Source organism: Rhea pennata, chromosome 1 (genome assembly GCF_028389875.1).
Source record: "Rhea pennata isolate bPtePen1 chromosome 1, bPtePen1.pri, whole genome shotgun sequence".
NCBI lineage: Eukaryota > Metazoa > Chordata > Aves > Rheiformes > Rheidae > Rhea > Rhea pennata.
The window spans coordinates 32781636-32805165 of NC_084663.1; the positions used below are offsets into that span (position 1 = coordinate 32781636).

Genomic DNA, 23530 nt, shown 5'->3' on the forward strand with positions numbered 1-23530 from the left:
TATCCCTTCATCAGTTAACTTTTTCTATTGTGTGAACATAAGCTGCCAGTTTTTAAGGAAGGTATTGGCCTCTCCTCACTCTACTTATTGTCATTGAGACATGTGCACCCACCTTCGGCTGGTTTGTGATCCCTGTGTGCAAAGTTTGCTTGAAACACCTCTGACATTTCCTCAGACTTCCCCCTTGGACCTTCCTGCACTCATCTCCAAAATCACTCGAAAACACTTTACCATTCTGCAAATTCCTATGCTGTAAGAGCTATGTAGCATTTCAAAAGCAGTCTGTTACCACATTCAACTCACCATCTACCACAATACTCAGTGAGTCTTCACTGTGCCTCATCTTCCCAGTCCATCTGTATGTATCTCATTATGTATCTCACTGTAAGCTTTTCCAGATAGCACCCTACATCACACAGAACCTAGTACAATGGAATCCATGAACAGGCTTTTAGCTCTTACAATAACACAAGAACAACAGAACAGCTATAACAGCTGTAACTGTTTTTAACAATTGCATGGTTCAAGTTTTACATTACCCATATCTTTAGTTTCTGTTGGATATTCAGTTATATCCAACTCTTTTATAAGGGCACACTCAACCATTAATTCAGTGTCCAAAGTGCCACATTTCACGGATGCTATTTCAGGTGTCCTTGCTACATAAAAAATCTTGAAGAACACTTTTTCTGTAAATGACTGATCATATACTTTATATGTTATTACTCCCCCTGTATTTTCAAATTGCATTCTTTACTTCTCTGAAAATTTAAAATATATTCATTAATAATCTTCAAGAAATAGATCAGTTTACAACTTGTAAGAAACAATTCTACCATAGAGATTTAGCAAGTGATGTTCAGTAAGTGTACTCCAAAGTCAGTGGAAGAAGTCAGATACCAATGCTCATCCTCAGAAATCTTTTAGGTGACTTTGTTATTCTAACCAGATGTTTCTCCCCATGAAAGGAGAACACTTTGTTTCTAAACAAAGTTCTGATCAAGCGATCTTTCAAAAGAAAAACAATCTGTCTGACTTGTTTCAAGATGACCCCAGTACTCTGCTGCTATCAGCAGTGTGAAAATTATTGATGTCAGGTAAAAATAACGAATTTGTGAGGGACCGAGTATTGATAAAAAAACACTAGCTGTCCATAAAAGTTCATTGTAAAGCCAAACAATCTCAATCATATAACTGTAAGAGGAAAAACAGGGCACTTGCAACATTGTTATCTAGGTTTCACAACAAGGACCCAAATTTGATTCCAATTTTGGACAAATATAAGTCAACATAGCAAACAGAGAGCTATCTACCATTTTCCCATTTTCTTCAAGAATATAATCCAAAGTGTCAGAGAGCAATTAGGTTGTATTCCATGTTCTGGCAAAGCCATTTCACAAAGATTATGGAGATCTTACTGTGAGTGTTTCTAGTGGAAGGTTTTGTGGCACAGTGGGAGAGGGGAAAAGGAAAATCACATGAAGAAAACAGTGGTAAAACACAAGAGAGACTAGAAAAAGAGAGAAATTCTTCAGAGGAAATAATGAAAATAGTTCAATTCTAAGAAAGAAGTTGTGAAAATAAGAACTGCTTCTCAGGGTCATAACAAACTGCTTTGTTGGACTGCAACATGAATCTTTGAGTCAGAATCATACTCAAATGTTATGCCCTGTCCTCGATCTTATTTTCTTCCAGGTTTCACCTTTTCTGGAAGAAAATCTCACTATTACACACAAGAGTAACTTCCAGGAGAACCACTTACCAAAGACAGACAAGCTAACACAGAAAACAGATATTAAATATCTGTAAGGTTCTGCCAGTGAGAAACAAAAACAATCCTTAATGTAGTTGAAAATACTCTATGTGGCAATAAGTATTTTATATGTACTTAATTTAAAAAAAGGTTTTAGAATAGCAGTTACTATTTCACAAGAAGAAAATTAATGTTTTCTCCTTCAACAATACTGACACATCATATTTGCTATATCATTTAACACTTCCTTTATAGATTCTATTTCCTCTATCACAGTAAAAATTGAATAGTTACTCTTTCTGCTTTACTTGCTCTTCATTTGAATCTATGGCATCTAGTTACCACCAACAATAAGTATTTCTGCCTCCCTTCAAAAGCCATTTAGCTGGCAGGTTCTACTACCTCATGTGCAGGTCTTAAGACAGGGCTTAAGTATTGCTGAAGGGTTTGCATGTACCTCTGCTAAGAACTTCACCATCAGCCCTCTTTCAAACAACACTGCCACTGTAATTAATGAGAATATATATTAAAACAATGAGAGGTGTGATTACTTTATTAATTTGCTGGGGAAAAAACAGAAAAAATACATTGCTTAGTCAGCATTCTTGCTACAACACACCTGGTACATGTACCTATTATCTACCACCTTTCAATTGAATGATACATACAATGGAGGCAGATGGCTGAGGCAAATCAACAATTTAAAATATATGAACAGCAGGAAATTCAGGAAACAAACAATTCTGCCTTGCCTTTGAAATCAGTTGCAAATGAGCAGAGCTAGAATCTCACTGACCCTTTCAGAAAATCTTAATCTACCAGTATAAATGTGTATGAAATACACAAGACTGACTGACAGTGCTGCTGCTTGCATTCTTTGGGAACCCTCTCAGAAAATATTTGGTAGAGGCACTTCTACCATTCAGCTATTGCAGATATCAAATTTCTGCCTTGGCTGAACTTTTGCAAGTCTCATCTTTCTTTTCTCCACGATCATATGACACATGTAACTCACCTTTAGGCAACTGTGTGAAAGCAGCAGCAGCAGACAGAAGTGATAATGTAAGTACAAGTATCAAAAAAGATTGGAGGCAGAAATGGAAATAGGAAGCCTCATGGAAAAAAATGCAAGAGCAAAAGAAAAGCAGATTTTTCTCTTATTGTTTCCAATGAACAGATACATTTCCAGATTAATTTTCCAAAGGGAGAACAACAGATGTATTTGTGTCCCTCCACCAGTTTTCCTCACAAACCTCCATGAAAAAATATACAAAAACCCAAAGTGAATTCACTATTGTTTCCAATAGGTCAGGGAATTTTATTTCCCTGCTTCACAGGGAATAAAATCTCCGGCCTATTCTGAAGCTTGAGAGCTGAATGGAGGCATGGGAATGACATAATCTACATTCTCACTCAAAAGCAATAGTTACCCTTTGGGAGTGACATAGATCTTCATAATAAAAGATCAAACATATTTGTAACATGGTGAAGGACCTCTGATGTAGGGACTATATTTGTACAACCAGAAGGTCGCACAAACAAAAGAATTTGTTATATGCTTTTTAAAAATTAATTTTACAAATCTTCCTTGTTTATCTGAAGAGACTGAGTCCTTTCAACTAACCAAACACAAAAACAATTAGAGGTAATCCAGTCTCCAAACAGTAGACCAACTGATTTTAACTGAGTTTACAAAAAGCTAAACATGACCACAAGCAAACACTGGATCCTAGTAATTGCAATCTGTGATTCGCCATTTTCAATCATGTTAACAGCAGCAAAATGGTAGTTTAGAAATTAATGTAATATCAACACATGAGTTAGGTGTGTCTCACCATCTGCTCCCCCAAAAGTACTACTTCGCATTTCACTTAATGAAAAACTAAGGTTTTGTGTTTGGACTTTAAAGAAAACTGCAAATACAAAGCAATATATAATAGATCAATACAGCAATATAGTATTGTCAGAAAATCTTTAAACTTTATAGAATCATTCAAAAATACAACTCTTTTTCTATAGTACTTAATTAATAATCAACTGAAGAAATGTGTATTTTAAATAAGGAATACGATATTTTACCCACCTTTGCATGTTGTCTTCCAGTTTGTTTTCAGCTGGACTCACTCTTCTGTACATTTTTTAATTTACTCACAGATCAACATTACACAGTCATGTGCATAAACGTGAATATACATGCAAGTTTCTGACGGACTACTTCAGCAGGAAATCCACATACTTGATCCTGCTCTCACTTAAGTAAAGGGCCTATAGATATAGGTTCATGCTACAATACATACTGATCTAAGTGGAGGAGCCTGTCTCCCATAACTACCAGTTTTCACAGAAAGGATTAGGAACTCTCGTAATAGAGAACTATGGAATATCTTGTTTATTTCCTACCCATGCCAGGTGACCATAGTACTTTTGTATACAACCTCCATAAATTTTAGACAAAGCCAAAACTTTAATATATGTTTAATAACTTTTAGATTTGGAGTTCAAAACCATTTTGGGGCAGTATTTATGAGTTGTGATTGGGATTTTCACAACTGCCACGTACATACAACGAGCTCAGAATGAGTTTTACATGGATCTGACATACTAGCTGAGTTCAGCTCTTCTGAAAGTTCTAACTCTTCAAAGAGAAATAAATGCTTCAATAGCTTCATATTCTTCTGATTTTCAATGGATGGTTGCATATATCTAGGAATGAAGCACTTTCTTTCTTTTCTCCTCAATGACATTAATTATTTGACTTTGACTATGTTGTCCTCTTTCTAAATGAAAGGTCTAAAAGTTCTACAAACTAGTGCTTCTAGGAATGTAAAAACTTGTTCTCTCATTAAGAGGAGAAGAGTTGAGCATTGTATTATGAGCCTCAGTTTTCTATGACTTTTGACACTGACTTTAGTGGGAGCAAATCTGGGCCATAAAACTGTAGCTTGAGCAAAAGATGTTCAATATGTAGTATCCTTAACTTTTATCACCAAATATCATGCTCCAGCTATGGTCAGCTGTCCAATGGCATCATTTACTGCTTTATCAGTAACAAAGTTTATATGATCTTTATTTTTTTGTTCAAGTATCAGAACTATTACAAATTCTGCAACACAACAACCTTAAATCTTTTACAGAAGGAAATTTTAAACATTTCCCTGTGAAAATAACGTCACTAAAATATCATATGAAGTTCACTGCAATATAAAGATCACCCAACGGTGATAAAACACTTTCCGTAAAACTGGTTAATTCCTTTTTTAAAAAAGGATTTCAAACATTAGAATTCATTAATAAAGCACGCATTAAATATAAACACAAAGCCACACAACATGCATCAAAAGAGGAGTTAAAATACAACTGTATTTCATAGACAAAAGTCACAGTCATTAAATTACAGACACAACATTATAACTTATTTATTATTTCAAGCTATACAGACAACAGAGCACCAAAATGGAGAAATTTACTCTAAACTTGATAAACAGTAAAAAGATTTTTTTTTTTTTTTTTTTGCATTTTGGAACAGGTACTTTCTCTCATTTCTATCAGAATTACTCTATATGAAACTCACTATTTCAAGTCTGTTCTATGACATTATTTGGGTAGTGACATATGTTACCAGTTATCTCTGAAAAAGCAGTCCCCACTACCAAAGTTTTTAAAAATGAATTGCATATGCTAATATTAAGATTTCAGCCAATGGGGTTTTAAATAAGCATGCTGTAATGGTAATGAGGTATTCTGAAGTTTGATATTAGGCAGCAGCATAAGTAGAGGTATAAGACTGAAGATGGTTTTGAAAACCAAGTTCACTGATCCTGAACTCCCTTTTAATATAAAAGATTATCTTTAAAGATATAAATACTTTTTACACACTAGAAAAAATGAATGAAGGCACTTTTATCATACATAGTAAGATTTCTGCACTAAAATGAAAACAAATAAATATTTTACTTATACAAGTTTGGGCTGCTCCTGCTCCTGCAGAAGTTGATGGTAGTACATCACTGGAAGGGGACTGATGTGTCCATTCTTAAAAAATACACTTCTATTCATTAAAAGTAGGAAAGAAAAAAAAAAGATTTCTTCCACTAGTGCAAAGACAGAATTATACAAAAGCTCTTCTGGAAAAAATAACTAAAGAGAAATCTCAAAAACTAGAAAAATAAGCTACTTTGGGGGTATTGCATTGTGTCCAAAAGACAGTAAGAAATATCAGTAAGAATCTCTGACACCTAGAGATAACTTGAACAAGCAACTGATCCTCCCATTTTATGCCCAAAGTTAATTTGAAATCATGAATAATACTTATGAGGTCAGACAAAAATCCTAAGAGTGAGGAAAAATATTTATTTTGTCAACATTTCAGACAAATGAAACATAAATTAACTTCTATGTGGATCAAATCTTGACTATCACCGAACACAAAGACACCTTGGACAAAAACAGGTTCAGGCTGCTCCCAAAGAACTCCGTAAAACTAACAGTTTTAAACTGAAGATTTTTTAGGACTTCTGTTTTTAACATAATTTTGGCAGTTAGTGAAACTTCTGTTCACAATACTTAATTTCCTGACTAAAATGAAGTACAATTGATATGACTAGTTTGTTGCCAGTGTTTAGCTCTTTCAATAGCTTTACAGCTGCTAGCAAAGCTATCTGCACAATCACTATTCCTAGGAAAGTTATGTCTGTCCACTACATGGTCACTTTCATTAAATAAAGATTTATAAAAGCTTTAAAGTAATCAAGAAATGAATCCTAAAATTATAATCTGACTTCACAACTGGTGTTTAGCAAAATTTCAGGACAAGCACTTCAGGAGTCTAAACTTTGAAAAGAACCGGATATATCATATCTCAAGTCTCAAAACAAATGTGAAGTAGAGCTACAGCTTCAGACTATGTTAAGAAAACAGACACTAATCACTGCACTCACCCTAGAGTAGAAATCTTCTTTTACTAGAATCTGAATAAAATTCCAAATGTAGATGTTTTCAAAGAAATCTAAAGAAAGTAAAAACCTCAAGATGGACTTTAACTTCTCTGTGCTCTTACCTGTTAGTGCTCAGCAATAAAGCTATACAACAACTATTTGCAAAACTGGTCAGATTAAGGAACTAGCTACAGGATGCCTCTAAAAGACTGAAAGCTGTTTGAGACAAAACTAAGGGTGGTATGAAGGCATAACTGTCTGCTTTCGTGGCAATACTTGTTACCTCCAACTGAAAGCAGCCTTCTGTGATGTGTGCGCTCTGGTAAGACATGTATGTTGTAAATTTAGTTTCATGAATGCCATGAACATATATTGATGATTTCTGTAACTTCTTTAGGAAAAATCAGTTACAATTTAGATTTCAGTAGACTTGATTTCAGTAGACTTGTGTTTCAGGTATTTGTGCTTTCTAAAGGAACTGGAAAGGATGGGAAGCAAACAAGTATTTCAAATTGTCATATACTCTGTTAAAATGTCTCTAATAAATTTAGCTTGATCTCCACATTCACACAAGAATAAAAGCTCAAATAAAGACAAAGCTTTCAAGGTACTGTCGATTGCATAAGCAAGAACCTTGCTATTTGGCTACCTGGAACTCCAAGGATTGAAAAATGCACTGGGGCTGCTGGGAGGATCAAAAGAAAAATCAGTTCCCTAAAAATTCAAATTCAAAATTCTTATTATCCAAAAATGCAAACAAACTAACTTGCCTCACTATGTGAAACTGTAAGGCATTGTCTATTTTAGGATAGTCTATTTTATTTCTCCATTGTAATTCCTCACATACCTTAAATTCACATTTTATGTTTTGCCTAGGTCACACGCCAGGGCCTTGGCATCAGAAGTCTCCTGACTTGCTGCTGTGTGGCAAATTATTTCCCAGTCAAGTACTGCACTTCACTTGGAAGGTAGCAGCTAACAGCTCAAATGTCTTTAAACCTGCTCTTACAGTTAAGCTCTTCAGTGGATCAGATGACACTTTCATAGTCAGATAATTCTGGGATGAACTTAGCACTTCTTTATTGCCTGAAAACTACTCAGGTATGATAAATATGTCAAGAATAAAGGATCTGTAAGTAAGTGAAATGATATTTAAAATTGTGTAGCATTTTTTATGCTAAAGTATTATTTATTCTATAGTATAGCTACTTTACATTGGCTCTATTTATGAAACCTGAACAGATTGTATACGCACAATCAGAAAATTTGTTTCATCTAGATTTAACTGTTGAACTGATTAACTGTTGATTATATTCCCACGTGACTTTTTGTCAGTAAATAGACAACTGTCTGGCTAAGAATACTAAAACATCTAGGTATGGGAAATGCTGTTCAAAGAAAAAGATCTTAATATTAAAAATTTTAACAAAGACATACAATCCTAAAAAAAAATCTAGTACAAAATTGTTAACTCTCATCACTGGAACTCAGTTTTAAAACCTTTTGACATCTTTGAAAATGTACAATCTCATTTTTCATGCTTTGACTAAAAGCAACTTCTTGTCGTTAAGGTTAGAAAACCTGAGCCAATCTGAAGAAAATTAGTGAGTCCAAATCATGAGTCTTACTGTATGCACTAACTACAAAAAAACAATAATGCAGTCTGGAAAGAAGGAAGGGATAAAAATTGTATTAGAACAAAGTGCTCTTAGTCAGCTGTCAGAATGCTACAGAATTTCTTCTTGACATTATATAATGTGACATGTGGTTTCCATACTTCTTTATGTTGTAGTTTATTCATTCTTTCATGAAGTTTTGGATCATTGCCTCAGTCCCTTCACAAAGAAACAAGACTGATCTAAAAGAAAAATATCCAAGACATATTGGCCAAACTTACTGGTGGCACAACTCCATTCAAGTAAGCTTCTAAGCTATACAAAGAATGAATTTACCTAAAGCATTATTTAATTTATAAATATGCTATAAATAAAGCAATGTATATATCAAGAATGAGGTACTTAGATACATGTCAGACTAAAAAATGACCTAGAATATTTGAATTTAGGAGTGTTTATATAGGACTGTTTAGTTAGGAGTGTTGAGGTTGATAATATTTATCAACCTCATTTATGTTAGGAGTACGACAGCACTATTATTTAGAATTGATTTATACTAGTTTAGAAATAATGAAATCATTCAGAGCCTTCAAGATGCATGGATTGTGTGTAAACCCCTCCATTTCTTTAAGGCTGAACAAAAGGAGAGTATGATTCAGTTCTCAGTAGAAGCAAACACACTGGGAAACTTGTGTTTAACTAAGAGGGGAAAAAAGATCTGAAAAGATTCAAAAAAGATCATTGTCAGAATCTGCCGATAACCTCCTAATCAAATGAATTCAACTTGCCAGTAAAAGGATATGTTTCCCAGGCATATTCCCTGCAAAACTTCAAAGCCTTTGCTCAGATATCATGAATAATAAAGATTCTGAACTCATTCAAAGGATCAAAGATTCTCAATCTGAATTATAATCATACATTTAATTATTGTATATTTGAGCCATAAGTAATTTGCCTTCTCTCTCATGCTGCACAACTAATGGCAGTCTACAACTACAAAAATGGATAATAAAGTATCCACCTGGAATATAGAAATGAAGAACTATTCTAAAAAAAAAGAAACTTCTTTTTGTTGTTTATTTTTGGAACAAGCCAGAATGTTAATCAAACTAGCATTTTATTCATGTAATAAAAAATTTTCTTGAACATGAATTAAAACTAAAGCAAGCTTGCTCTTCTAAAAACAAGTACATAGTTTGCATAGAAGGTAGAAAGATACTGTATCTTAATGTCTTGCAATCCTTACTTTGTCACTCTCTGAATCCTTATCCAGCAGCCTTTGTAAGATGCATTTACATCAATGGCATGGAATTATATTTAACCTGTACTTAGTTAATTCTGTAGAAAAATCGAAAGTTGCTTCTTTTGAAATATAAGGTAGTCCCGCAAATGTATGCATCTAGGATCATTATTTCTATTGCCCGATTTTAATTTTCAATACTTAACTCTTTAAAAAATCCTAGAAGAAATGCTTTATAAGTGGAGGACTGTCACCAAATTAAGAAATACACCTCGCAGCACAAAGGAGCTTCTAAGCCATACCAGTATGATGACAATAAAGGATAATATCTGTGAGAAAGTGTCCTTGAATGGTATAAGCCTACAGAATTTAAGTCTCATCTGCCTCACACCATTTTGGAGTACCAGATAGTACTCCAAAGTAACCAAAGTTATCCCTAAATAATTTTTCTTTCTTCAGAAGTACTATTTTAATATAGCTTTAGTTCTTGGACTCAAAAGAGTTTTCATTTTGTATTCTTAACTAACATATACAGATTGCCAAAGATAAATATTGAAAAATCCTTCCAAGAACTAACATTAACTAATAAAAAAAAATGGGTTAGAAGAAGAGCTGAATATCCCTATGAGTGTATCTTCGAAGAGAAATAATAGGATGGCAAACAGAAAAGCAATCTTTTAAAACTATCGGGATCCATGAACACACACTCTTTACAATGAAAAGGTTTAACTTATCTATATCCTAGCATCTTAATCCCATATCTTTAGCCTATCTGAAGTTTATTATATTTAGCAAAGCCTTCTCCTTTTGAGAAGACACAAGCATACATATAAAAAGATAACTTATCATGTTTTACACATAGTCCCTTCACCTTAAGATTTCATATGGAAAGCAAGACAGGTTTTAGTCAGTACCTAGGTGCTCAGTGTAAAGACAGGGAATATAGTCTATACATAAACTATTTAATAAATACTTTGTTCCTTTCTGATTCAGTAGTGCTGTTTGCCAGAATGCAGAGAAATAAATCAAAGGAGAGAGTAAAAGGAGAAACTTTTAAAGGTTAAAGCTGTTAAAGAAGTAAGCTGGAACAATAATCATGTAAGAGGTAAGTTAACCACAGATTCACGGCTTCAAAGGATTTAAGGTAAGAGTGACTAGCTCCTTGGCTTTATCAAGGCCAAGCATGGGATCAAAAGAGGGCCAAAACCACAAAGACTGTAGTAAAAGATAGTCACGAAAAATCTAGAACACCAGAAAAACTGACTGAAAAAGTCTTGAAAGACTCAGAGGGCAGCAGAAAGTTTACTGGAGCAAAAGCCTTTCTTCCTAAAACAGACTTTGGAAATACTCTAGCCCCCCAAATCTTTGAATAAAAGGATTAACCTCATACAAGGAAATAGAAATTGAAGAGTTTTATTTTTTTGCTTTTGAATAACTTATATTTTAGTCACTTTAATCATCTTCCCTTTCTTTCTGCACACAGTGGACTGGCTCAAGTAGCCATGCACTATGGATCTCTAGTTTTTCACCAATAATGGCCTAAAGGTAGCAATTCAAAGACTTGCAGAGGTCAAATATCTGGTATTTCTGTGTGTAGTTGATTAGATTTCCAGAAAGAATGCTGGTTTAAAGTGGCTACTTTAATAAATGTCACTAATTTCTATTGATTTGATCTCCTAAGTATCTTTAAAAATTCTAAGTAAAATTCATCATTAAAATGATTAGTTTAATTATAACTGTGTCCTCAACAGAAGGCAGTCACCCAATAGAGGTCTTCATTTCCAAATAAAAGAAACTGACGACTGATAAAATAGCACAATCCATGCCTTGCATCAGACTGACTCTCTAGTGATTCTATCTGAGTCTTCGTTAATCACACTTTTTCCTGAATCTATTTCCCCTTCAGACCAAAATCAGAGAAAACTACCTGGCTGTCTAAAAAGTGGAATAATAAGCGAGTTACAGCTTTTAGTTCTGACGTGGTTTAGACAGAGCTAAACTGGAATGAGAAGAAAGTTTTTTAAGCAATTGTTATAACCATTTCTGAACTGGCTGGCCCAAAGATGGGGCCAGTGTAGAGCAAGGTCAAAGAGTTGTTCCAGATGAAGCAACTGTTCAAAATTTGCCTTTCTTCTGCTCACCCTCTCCATGTATTTTATTTATGCTATGGATGCTAGAAGCAAAAACTAGCACCTAATCAATTATGGCAACTTTTACTAAATGTGAGAAGTCTCACATTTTAGTTTCTCCTGAAGCTTGACATCACTGTCTAGACACACACATACTACTCACTGCTTTTATCAAAAATACAGATTGTGTTTTATCTTGCAGCCTTTACAGATAAGGGAATAGGTATAGATGTGACACACTTGATCCCCAACAATATTCACCCATTAACAGTACCCTTCATGAGTACAATAACAGTATCCTATATGAGAGCATACTGTGCTCTAGAAATATGAAAGATAGGCAGAGCCTTAATCTCATGCCAAACTATCACAGCACTAGTCAGTCACTCATTGGCGAAGGCTAAACCGATGAATTGAAAACCAGTATTGAATACTTCCAGAATTTGGAATCGAATTAAAAAAGAGGCCATAAACACTCTTCTTCATCATTTGATTGGATTCTAAACTTAATTTTGAAGGATTAAAATGGCTTTTATGTCAACTGAGATATAAAACAACATAAAATCTTTGCACAACTAAGCCATATATGACATTTATAAAACAGCACTTATTGGGATCTTATTCCTACAACAGGTAAGTTACTAATGCAGTGCAAGCTGCATCACTCAGGGAAAAAACAGGTTGTGGAAAATTTTAGATCTAAAAGGAAAACAAACGTTGAGTTCAGAGGCAATTCTGTATGAATGCTCGGCTTCTCAGTACATGAAGTACATACACTAATAAAGATAAGTATTAGCGAGTCACCACAAATTCTTTGGTTAATGACTAAATAAGATACTCTAGTATCTGTTAAAAACAAAACTAAAACTCTGTTTTGCACAGTGGAAGAAAGCAATACGGTGATAAATTATTAACACAGATTTCCATTTTAAAGTGTATTTGCAACAGATTAGAAGAGAAAATGCAAATATTGAGAAATTATTTCACATTGAAATTCAGCATTCATTTTAAAAATGTTTCCAAATTAATTAAAATCACCAAATTACACAATTTTACTAATAAAAAGGTTGTATAGAATTGTGATCCTTGCCCATCTCCCAGGGATGTCAATGACAATTTTTGCACTTTTTCTATGAAATCAGAGCTAGACCCACCTACTTTGACAGCCATTAATCACTTTAAAATTGAGCATAATAGCTAATAAATATTGCTGTCAAATTCATAGCTTGAGAAATATAATGTACTCTAGTGTAGAGTATGTTAAGTTTACTTCAGGATGTTAATTATCTGCTAGTGGCAATTTTAAAGATTAATGGTCATTACTGTGGTGATTTTTACACATTAATAGACAGTAACATATAGACAGTAACATATTATAGTTACATACATACTTATACACAGACAATTTTAATTAGCCATTTGTTTAAAATCCACAAATATAAACCTTTATACAAAAATGTACATGTAATATGGAGTAAAATGTTGTTTGATGACAGTGTAATATACATATGTGAGATATTTTATACTTAAATATAGTATTAATTAAAAAATGTTATGCACTGGAAAGCCTTTTTACAAATATAAATAGGTAGCTAATACTACAGTATAAATTACAGTATATCATTTTAAATTATAACACAGATCAATTCATAAGCCTTCAAAACAGAATAAACTATTAATTATTGCTATCTGCTATGATGATTTCTGATAAACTTCTATGATATTTCACTGAGCATGATACTGTTCCTGCTGAAGAAAATGGCAGTTTCCACTTAATTCAATGAGGGCAGGAGCATTTGCTTAATGAAACTACATAGACTATATTCCACATGCATTATTTTTTCACTGTTATCAAATAAAGTACCAAAATAATCTTTAAAATGAAAGAGGAGAGAGCAATAGAAAGAGTAAGAAAGTAAAAAAATATTAGTGAATGCTATCGTACCGATTTCCACGGTCCCCGATGCCATGAAACATCACCAGGGCAAGAATGCACATTACATTGTGCCATATTAGGTGGCTTGTCTAGAATTTCACAGTTTTGATCACCCAACATTTGGCCAGTAGGAAGTTGACAAATCACCAGTCTTGTCTTTATTCCATCTCCACATGTCTGAGTACACTAAAATACAGAATTTTATATACAATATCTTTGTTAAAAGAATCTTCACACATCATTAATCCAAAAAGATATAGCAATAATCAACACATGTTATGACTTACTATGTTTATCTTCATAATCCCTGGACACCCCATCCAAGAATGAGTACTGAGAGCCTAAACTCATGTAATGAAATGACAATTCTTTCAACAAACAGTTTACAAAACCGAATTTTTAAACTTTGACAAATGATTGTCTAGAAAAAGTCTCAATAACAGGGATAATCTGCTCTATCAATGAGATATAATTTTTTGTGAGAATAAGCGTATAGATATATAGCTCTTTTATAGCAGGAAAAGGTGAAAATCAGTCCTAAAAATGGTATCCTTGCCAGACAAGAGAAGTCTCAGATACTGGACACATTTTCTTATAGTCTAACTTACATAGACTAAGTATTAGTATATACAGGATGTAGTTTATGTTTTGACTTTCTTCTAGTATGTGCCCACATAGCTATAAAAATTTTATTCTCTGTTCATTCTAGTTTCAGTTCTCTCGTAATTCTCTAATTCTAGTGTTTTCAGACAATAACCTGAATTCTCATTTCTAATGAACTATTATGATCAATTTGATCAAAAGTCAGCATATTCCAATAAATTATAAATTCCTACTACAGTTCAGAGGATTCTAAATTAGAAATGACTTGCTGTGCCTGCATTAACTGGAATTCAATCTGCAGCTATGGTCTGAAAGAACATGACATTCAGACTGGCCTCAATGGCTAGAACTGGACAAAATAAGAAAAGTCACTTGATTAATTTTTCTTGTTTTCTCCAGCTCTAGATATTGAGGTATCCAAGAATAAGCAAAAACTACAAGAGGTTAGACTAGAACAAATGCCAAACTAACCAGGTAATTTTCTCTCTCTGTGGTGTCTGAGGAAAAATGCATGGTCAAATCTTGACAATACATAGCAGGGAGAAACCTTTCTTTGTCCAAGAATGTATAATATTGCATCAAAGCATATTGATGATAAAGCATTTAAGAGCGGAAGTTGCCAGTGTTCAGATTTAGCATACTTGAAGCTACTACAACTGATTCTATTTCTGCCTTTAAGACAACAAGCTATTTAATCCAGGCACACTTTTTAAATGTATGATCTTATTTTCATACCTTCTAATTCATAGCTACAACACAGCATTTTTTTCCTTCTTCTAACATGTTCATATGGACAATGTTATTCCAGTCACTACTTAATAAATTTGAGGTAAAATATAACTTCCATTTAGGTTTCTTGGGTTTATTTTTTCTTAAAGTAGCTATTACAGAGAAGTTTTTCTCACACAGTCTTTTTGGAATAGAAAATGGTTTTGTATGACTCAATATTCGAGAAACTACTGCAACATTCAGTTATAAGTTTTTTTTACAGCAGGTACTTATTAACTTGTGAAATACCAGAAAAGTATAAATAAAACTAGAATTTCTGAGTTATCACTATTCTACTGTTTAACAAATATAATGGCATAATTCCAATCACTTTGTACATACTTAGCATCATACAATACTTACTTCTTTTGGATGTATAATTCAGTACCCATATTTACACTACAGTTCTGGATTTGATCAAGGAACAAATTTTTTGATATATGGATTGAAATGGATTCTTTTTAAATAAGTAAAACATGGTCTACTGTTCGATTCAGACGAATAATTGTTTTACTATTTCTAAGTTTATGTGGTAAATAACATTTCCCTTTGAAAGTGAAATAATCTTACTTCTCCCCAATTCCCATAGTTCCAACGTGGGCAGGGTCCAGAATCACAGTGTCTTGACTCTGGAGGTTTTGTTGCCTCATCACAATAACTAGCACTTCTTCCTTCTTCATCTTGACACACTACAACCCGACGATGGAATCCACCTGCACAAGTACTAGAGCACTAGCAAAACATGTAAACATATATATCATTATTGTATAATCAGTAAAACATACAATATGTTGGTTAAAACAACTTTAAATTAAAATTTTTATGTTAGCATGCAAAACTGGAGATTTGCAAATTAAAATTACTATCATATAGAAGCATTTTAATGCTGAAAATGCAAAAAAATATACATTTTAAATTGAATATATTTATTTTCAGATCAAAAAATTTTAAAAGAAATATACTTTTAATTTAACCAAATTCATTCTGCAATAACTTTCTTGAAACACTAACACATCTATGACAGAACCCATCAATATATTTAAAAAATTTCTTACTGCTCCCCAGGGTCCAGTTCTCCACTGATATCCTCCCACAGAAGGATGGTTCCACTGGTTTACATTATCTTGTGGATAGTGTATTGGAAGGTAATCTGTTTCTGGAAAATGGCTTGGATGGTCATGTATTTTAGGAATATGATGATAAACTGGTGGACATGGTGGCATGTTACATTCCTGTTCTTTGGAAGGACGGCCCTCGGGATCACAGTAATTGTCATTGATTTGCTGATGATAGTTGACGCAGATAACTTGTCTCGTTACCACTCCACTATCACACGTAACTGTGCACTGGCCAAAAATTAATCCAATATTTATGATAGAATACTGATGATAAATAATCCAAGACATTCATATTTACTTTTGACAATAATAAAGGTACATGTTATTTTTTCAAGGGATGCAGCTTTAGTCATGCTTGTACACAATAAGAAATCACAATTTACAACCAGAAAATTTGCCCCAAAATCTAATAAAGACATTAAAAGCCAATTCAAGTAATACTTACAGGGGACCAGTTTCCAACTTGCCACTCTCCACATGGGCTAAAGCAGCTTGAAATTTCAGCTGGTCGTGGTAAATGAGCACAAAAAGATTCATCTGCTATTCCTCCATGAGCATCTCTACAACTCACATAGCGAGCACGATCACCTTTTCCACAGGATGCAGAGCACTGTGAGAAAACAGTCCAGGCTCATCACACTTTAGAAGATCAAAAGAAGACTATGCAAGCATCTGAAATACTAACATAGCTTAGTATTGGTTTGAATTCAGAATTAAACCTTGAGAACCAGATTCCCATCTCACACTGATACGAAACTACACTAATAGAGCCATGCATTAAGGAAGGAAAGTGAAACAATGCTGGATGGTTTAGGTCATAAATTCCCCTTGGCTGGGCACTGAAATGCATGGCCATAGTTCTGCTGAATTAATTCCGCATATCTGAACAGGTAACATTTCAAATATAACATGGAATCTTTATAAAGTTGCAGATGGTATTTTATTCTTAAGACACATTGGACAGGAACTTCAAGCACATTTTAATTACTTGATTATGATGAAATATTTACATTAACTGACATTTAGGATTCACTTGCTATTGTTTTTTATATCAGTATATTCCTCTGAGCCCCTTCTGTTGGCTTCACAGTTGAAAAGTGCAAGGTGGATTTAGCAGTGAGCTTTTCAGTAGCCTCAACCTACGCACTTGTTACTACTATTTAGTCAACCTGTGCAAAGATATAATCATGTTTTATGCTTTGCTAAGAACCTCAAGTGATTAACAGAAACACCTATATTTTTATAAATGACTTAAAATTTTCATCTCTGTCAAATAAGACTAATTTTTATCATTACAAAACTAAAAAACTCTTCTCTTAAATAATGTTTGTGTATAAACTGAATTTATTTGTAACATTTATTCTTCAAATTATCTAGCATGAGATCTTTGAAGACCAAAACTTCTTACCATTACTACTCACATGAAAGATTTAAGTAGTTTTTTAGAATGAAATATGCTTTCCACATTCAGAAACTAATCCATTATTTTAAAACCTACTTCCTTGAACACTCTCAATCACATGAAAGCTATTCTGCTCAGAACTCCAGTGCCCAAACTCTCAGGTTTTCTTCCTTATCTTCCCTGCTAGATGTGAAACACAGAATTTGCTTAGAGTGTCAACTACTTCCAGAAAAAAAAGTCTTTAAAAAAGTTAATAATTTTGTTAAAGAATTACCCCAAGCAGATTTCAGTCTGAAAGATACACTGATGAGAGTGTATCTTTACACAGTAGGAAAATGGGTGAAAAAGTGCAGGATAGCTTTGCAAGTCATGACCACTATTACATAACGTACTGGGGTCCATGATCCGTATCTCCATTGAGTCACCTTCCCCATATGAATTAGAGGAAGTGATGTACTCCATAATTTTGTATTTTCTGGACAAGAGGGCAACTCACATTCCTGTGGAAGAGAAAAAGAGCAACTTTAAAAATACAATTTTGGGAACAGGTGAACGTAAAGTAAACGGCTCACCCAAAAACGTAGATCATACAATTACAATAAGGCAGCATGAATTGACAAATAAATATTATTTTCTAATTTTCCATAGCATTATTCAAAAGTTTTTTATTTGTTTTTGTTTCAAATTGAGAGACAAAGAATAGTTACTTGATAATAAAGCTATACTAGTAGTAACCACAAATATATCCACTTTGAGAAAGAATTATATTGGGGAACTTGCTGGAAACAAGTGAAATCAACATTACTGTGTTCTGTTTCACAGCCATGTGAGTAAAGAAGAACTGAGAGATGATGGTGGCTGTGCTCTTCCTTATACCTTCAGCTACAGAGAACACGAAATTGTCCAGTTTCAGTCAACAGTTGAACTGGCATCACTATTCAAAATATGAGATATATTCAAACCTGGTGTGTTTCTGCATGAGTGGAAATTACTTTGTATGAATTACTTAGCTTTTTTTATTTTGAGTCTTATTCAAGAGGTCCTCACAGGAGTAATTCTGACTAGTTTACTGGATGATGGAATCCTCTTTTTTTTGTTCTTGGGATGGCAACCAGAGTTGCTCTCAATGGTTACCAACTAAACTGGATATAATTGTTGTGCTTCAACAATCTACTGGCTGGATCATTATATTAATACACAGGTATTGCATCTAAGACACTAATTGCTTTTAGTTGAAGGTAAATCCATTGACTGTAGTAAACAAATATTTCTTACGAAAAAGGATAGATCTAAATTAAGAGAAGTGCTAAAGAAGTAACTTTGGACAAAAGAGAAAGGTGGAGAACCATATCATACATTCATATATACAAGTTCATATCTATACAGTTCTGAATTAATCTCATTCCAATAATCAAAGTTTTCTTCAAATAACCTTGTTTTTCTTTTAATGCTAGAATTACAGAGCAGAATACCAGGCCAACTAGGTGCAACTACTGTGCATCATGGCAATCAGGTGATCAGTTTCTTTACATCACTGAACATGTTGGAGCTTTTTACAAATACCCAAAGGTCTCTGCATCCCTTCAATCATATACTAAATTTTCTTATCTCCAATCTCCCAATTGCTTTTAATTCCTCAGGCAAAATTTGAAGCATACAGAAGGAGAAGACAGTTTCAGTATTTTTTTTGCATGTTAGAACTTGTTTTCCATGAGTTCCCCCAAAAGTCAGTAGACAGTATTTGTGCTAAAAAGCATTACCAAATGAAAGTAATTGTTTACTTACTTGACTGTCCCTGGGACGAGTAGCAGCATTGCATTCTCTGTCATCATCCAAAATAACTCTGTAAGTCCCAGCAACACATTTGACTGCACGCATCTGGTATCCGTGACCACAAGTTACAGCACACTGTTAAAATCAGTAGTTCACATACTTGAAATAAAATTATTCAAATTTAATTTTTCATTAAATTTTCTATTTTAAAATTCATTATATCATGAGTAGAAATTTAATAATTAAGAAATGATGCACAACTTTTAAAAATATTTTTTACCATTCTAATGGCAATTTAACATGTCGAATGATTTAGAAATTGAGCAATAATCTTAATGTCTACTGAACAACTACTGATTTACATGCCTAAAGGCCAGCCTAGTAATTCAGACAATGTGCACAAAATTTAAAAATTTAGAATTCAGTTTGTAAGGCACATGTGTGCTTTACATACTAATCTAACCAAAAAGTCTACTTAGTGAGCAGTTAAGAGGTTTAGCTTAAATCAGATGAATTACTCTCTAAATTCCACTGATTATACTGTCCAGAAGCACAATGTAGTTCCCTAGACAAAGGAAAAGTGATCATCTCTAAAAAGCTTGAAAAGCAAGCCTCTCCAGCTGATAGTCCTGCTTCTGCATCTCCATCCTCCTCATCAGATATACTGTCTCTCTGTATTTATATGGCAAGTATTTCCCAAGTCCTTGCATGCAGTCCCCCTACTCCCAATATGTTCATTTTTATGAGAAATACTGCTTTGCTATCCCTTTTATCACTGTTGAATTTTTCAGGAATAGATCCTTGGCAGATAGTGCGATATAGCTGTAGCCATCTAGGGTGCCTCTGTAGCCAGCAGACAGAGATAGGAACCTCTAGAAAGTTATTTACCCTGCTCATCTCAGGTACTTTATGATTGATTTAGTTACTTCAAACAGATGCCATGGGAGATACTCTGGAATATGCTCATCCCTCTGCCACCCTAGAAAGGAGTTAGTCTCCCATACATTCTATGCCTTATCTGCTCACCATGTCAGACTGTCTGATATAATCAAGACTCAGCTGGCACTGACAGTTTATGAATGGGTAGCTTAATTGAGACCCCCTAGATAAATGAATCATCAGCTGGAGCTATTCACACCTTACTCTTCTCTATGGAGTGTGCCAACAGTATTATTAAAGAAGGCACCTAAACTTTTAGATGGCTCAAAGCAGTATGAAATAAATCCCACCCTACAAATCTTGTGGTTCAAGCACGAAATAACAAAAATCCAGGTCATAAGTAGCTAGTACCAGATGGCACAGTGGAATAATTCCAATACAAAACTTTGCTTCAGCTCATAAACTGATAAATTTCCTGTTAAAGAGTTATTCCAGAAGAGCTATACAGTGTGATTTCCTATTCAAATAAAAAATATCATAGGACTAATTAATTAAATTTCCTATTTCCCATTTGCACTTAGCATCTAAAAATGGGAAGCCAGCATCCTGTGACCAAAAGATTACCAAAAAGACATTCAACATTCTGTTAAAGAATGGCATGGTAATCTCTGCAGTAAAAAAACACAACATGAGACAAGCTCTGTACAAAAGAAATGTGTAAGTTAAAAATATATGTTATTTCCCAAAGTTTATTTATTAGATATTTTATCAACAGGTTATATGTAAAAAATAAATAGCACCTGCCATTCACTTATGAGTTCTCACTAACATCCAACAATTACTGTGAATAAACAATACCTCTTTTGGTTTGAGTAATCTGAACATATCAAACCTCTGTGAAACTGAGTGCCTTATTTTTGAATTAATTCTCATCTTTCTGGTGACAAAAGTTTCCTTCTCAAATTAATTCACTTTTTTCTGGAAATTTGAAGCCTCTCTGGTATACTTTAGATGAGCATCATCAGAAAAAAAGAACATATTCTTGAACTTCACTTTCAGATAAAGAGACAGAAGCTCTTTTATCACTGAAGATTGTACAAAAAAATAAAATATTCAGCCAAATACAATGCCTTTTTTCTGATATTATTAGTATACACGATTCTATGCTCTAAGTTACAACTACCATTTAAATATGTCAATGTATTTATAATTATTTGGATATTCACCTGTCCCATTGATCTGAATGTTTTGCTATCTACAACTATTTTCATTATTTTGGAGATGAAATATGTTCATGTGAAATAGCATTAGCAGTCTTAGAAATCAAGGCTCATAGTTTAGGCATCCAACTTCTATGTGAATGTTCCTAGGCTTAGATAGCCAATGGGAGCACAGGGAGATGTGAATCAATCCACTTGAAGAAGCTACTAAAGTCACAACAAAAGTATTTAAATGGCATCGTTTTGTGTTTACCTAAAGTCTGAACTAAAGCCAAAAAGACAGAAATCCTTAGGTACTCACCGATCCCCAAGGCCCTACTTGCCAAGATGCACATTCATGAAGTTCACATGGTGTTACTGATTCTGGTCTATCACTTGGATTACAGAAATCGTCTCTCAGTTGTTCATCATTAAGTTGGCACCATACTTGTCGATGTCTCATTCCTTTGCCACATGTCACAGGACACTGTAAAATTATATTAGATTTACCCATTTAATAAGACACGAATTTTTTCTCTTTTTAGTAGTCTGGTGGACTACAAAGATCACATAAATGACAAAAATATTCCAGGAATGTAAGTAGTGCAACAAGAATAGTTCTTCTGCGAACTCTTCAGTTTCTAGTAAATATCATCCTAAATGTGATGATATACACAGACACAGGAATCACTGTTAAGTTTCTAAAGCTATAAAAATATGAAAACAATGTACTGTTCATTCATTGCCATTAAAAAAGTATACTTATTTAAAATATGAATGCATATAGCACAGCTTTCACAGGAAACATATTTAAATGATCCATGATTCAATTATATACATATAATCTATAACAAAATGGACATAATTTTTTTCTTCACTTGACTGAATGGTTCACACTATAACAAAGGAAGGTATGCATAGTACTATAGACAGATCTACTCTAAGTAGTTTCACTATCCCTTTTTATTGTAGCATTTCAGAGAAAAAATTAATTATTGGTATGCATTTCACAAGTTCTTGTGATGTATGTACACCCACTATGTACATCAGCAGAATCCCAGCACTTAAGTACTTTTACTTTCTTATGTCCAAAAGTAACTAGAAAAAAAATACTCAAGGCAGCTTATTTTAATATTGATGTGCACTACCAAGTAAGTTTTAAGTTTTCCATGGTTTGTCCATAGTTTGTTACCTCACTCCACTCACTAACAGACCAGCTTGGACATAAGAATTCATTGCAATTCTGTGTTATGATTCTTGGAAGTTCATGGCATTCTCTGTCAGGAAGATGGCGACCCAAATTGTTCATACAAAAAGCTTCTCTGGTTCTGACACCTCTTTCACAGCTCCTTGAACACTGCAGTATACAAAAAATATTGTAAAACATGAAACATACCACAGTAAAAAACAGCTCAAAATACATTATCAGGCTTAAAGACAAAAGACATCAAAAATCATGTAGGAAAATTGCATCCTGTCTCATCTCCATTTAAGTCTATGTACTTCAGATATGTGCATCAGAGATAAATTTGGCGCCTTGTTCAGTAGTTCCAAGATAGCACTCTTTAATTAATATTAAAGCTGAAATTCTACTCACTTTTTTTTCTTTAAAATACTCAGAGAACTAAATTATTAATACTGTAAATAACAGATACACATTGAATGGTCAGATCTTTTCTGCTCACGTCCAAAGGCAAGCTGCAAACAATTTAGTTATCTACAGTTTCTCACAAATATATGAGGAATTTTGTCCTGTAGTTACCTAAATACAGAGGTATTAACTCCTCTTACAACACTGAATTTGTCAAACATTATTTTCTTTTAGTTATTTAAGTGAAAAAATAGATATAAAAATAAAAATCTGATATGAACCTTGTTCAGAACCTTAATGGTACAACTATAAGGTTTTGAATTTGTACCTCTGACCATTGTGTGTAGTGCCAACTTGTTAACATACAGTCACCATGACAGGGCTCCCTGGTTGGTGGTTTCTGCTGATCAGCACAGTATTTATCATCCACTGGAGCACTGAGTCCTTTTGAAACAGAGTACTTCATGCAAAGGATTTCTAAAGAACGATACCCTGGGCCACACTTTGATGTGCAGTCACTTTTGCCAATACTGTGCCACCTACAAGGATAAACTGTTATAGAAAACTAACTATGTTTTAAAAAATAAAT

General features: G+C 33.7%; 1 protein-coding gene across 1 annotated transcript in view; it reads right to left on the reverse strand.

Moving 5' to 3' along the window:
• The window catches only part of ADAMTS20 (ADAM metallopeptidase with thrombospondin type 1 motif 20), a 110716-nt gene that overhangs the window by 29277 nt on the left and 57909 nt on the right, over nt 1-23530 (reverse strand). Inside the window, exons 20-28 of the mRNA XM_062583717.1 lie at nt 23270-23480; nt 22543-22707; nt 21673-21837; nt 19285-19407; nt 17892-17999; nt 16543-16707; nt 16035-16325; nt 15550-15711; nt 13618-13794 (exon numbers count right to left, since the gene is read on the reverse strand). Of these exons, the coding sequence (XP_062439701.1) occupies nt 13618-13794; nt 15550-15711; nt 16035-16325; nt 16543-16707; nt 17892-17999; nt 19285-19407; nt 21673-21837; nt 22543-22707; nt 23270-23480 (1567 nt within the window). The remainder of the gene's footprint in view (nt 1-13617; nt 13795-15549; nt 15712-16034; nt 16326-16542; nt 16708-17891; nt 18000-19284; nt 19408-21672; nt 21838-22542; nt 22708-23269; nt 23481-23530) is intronic.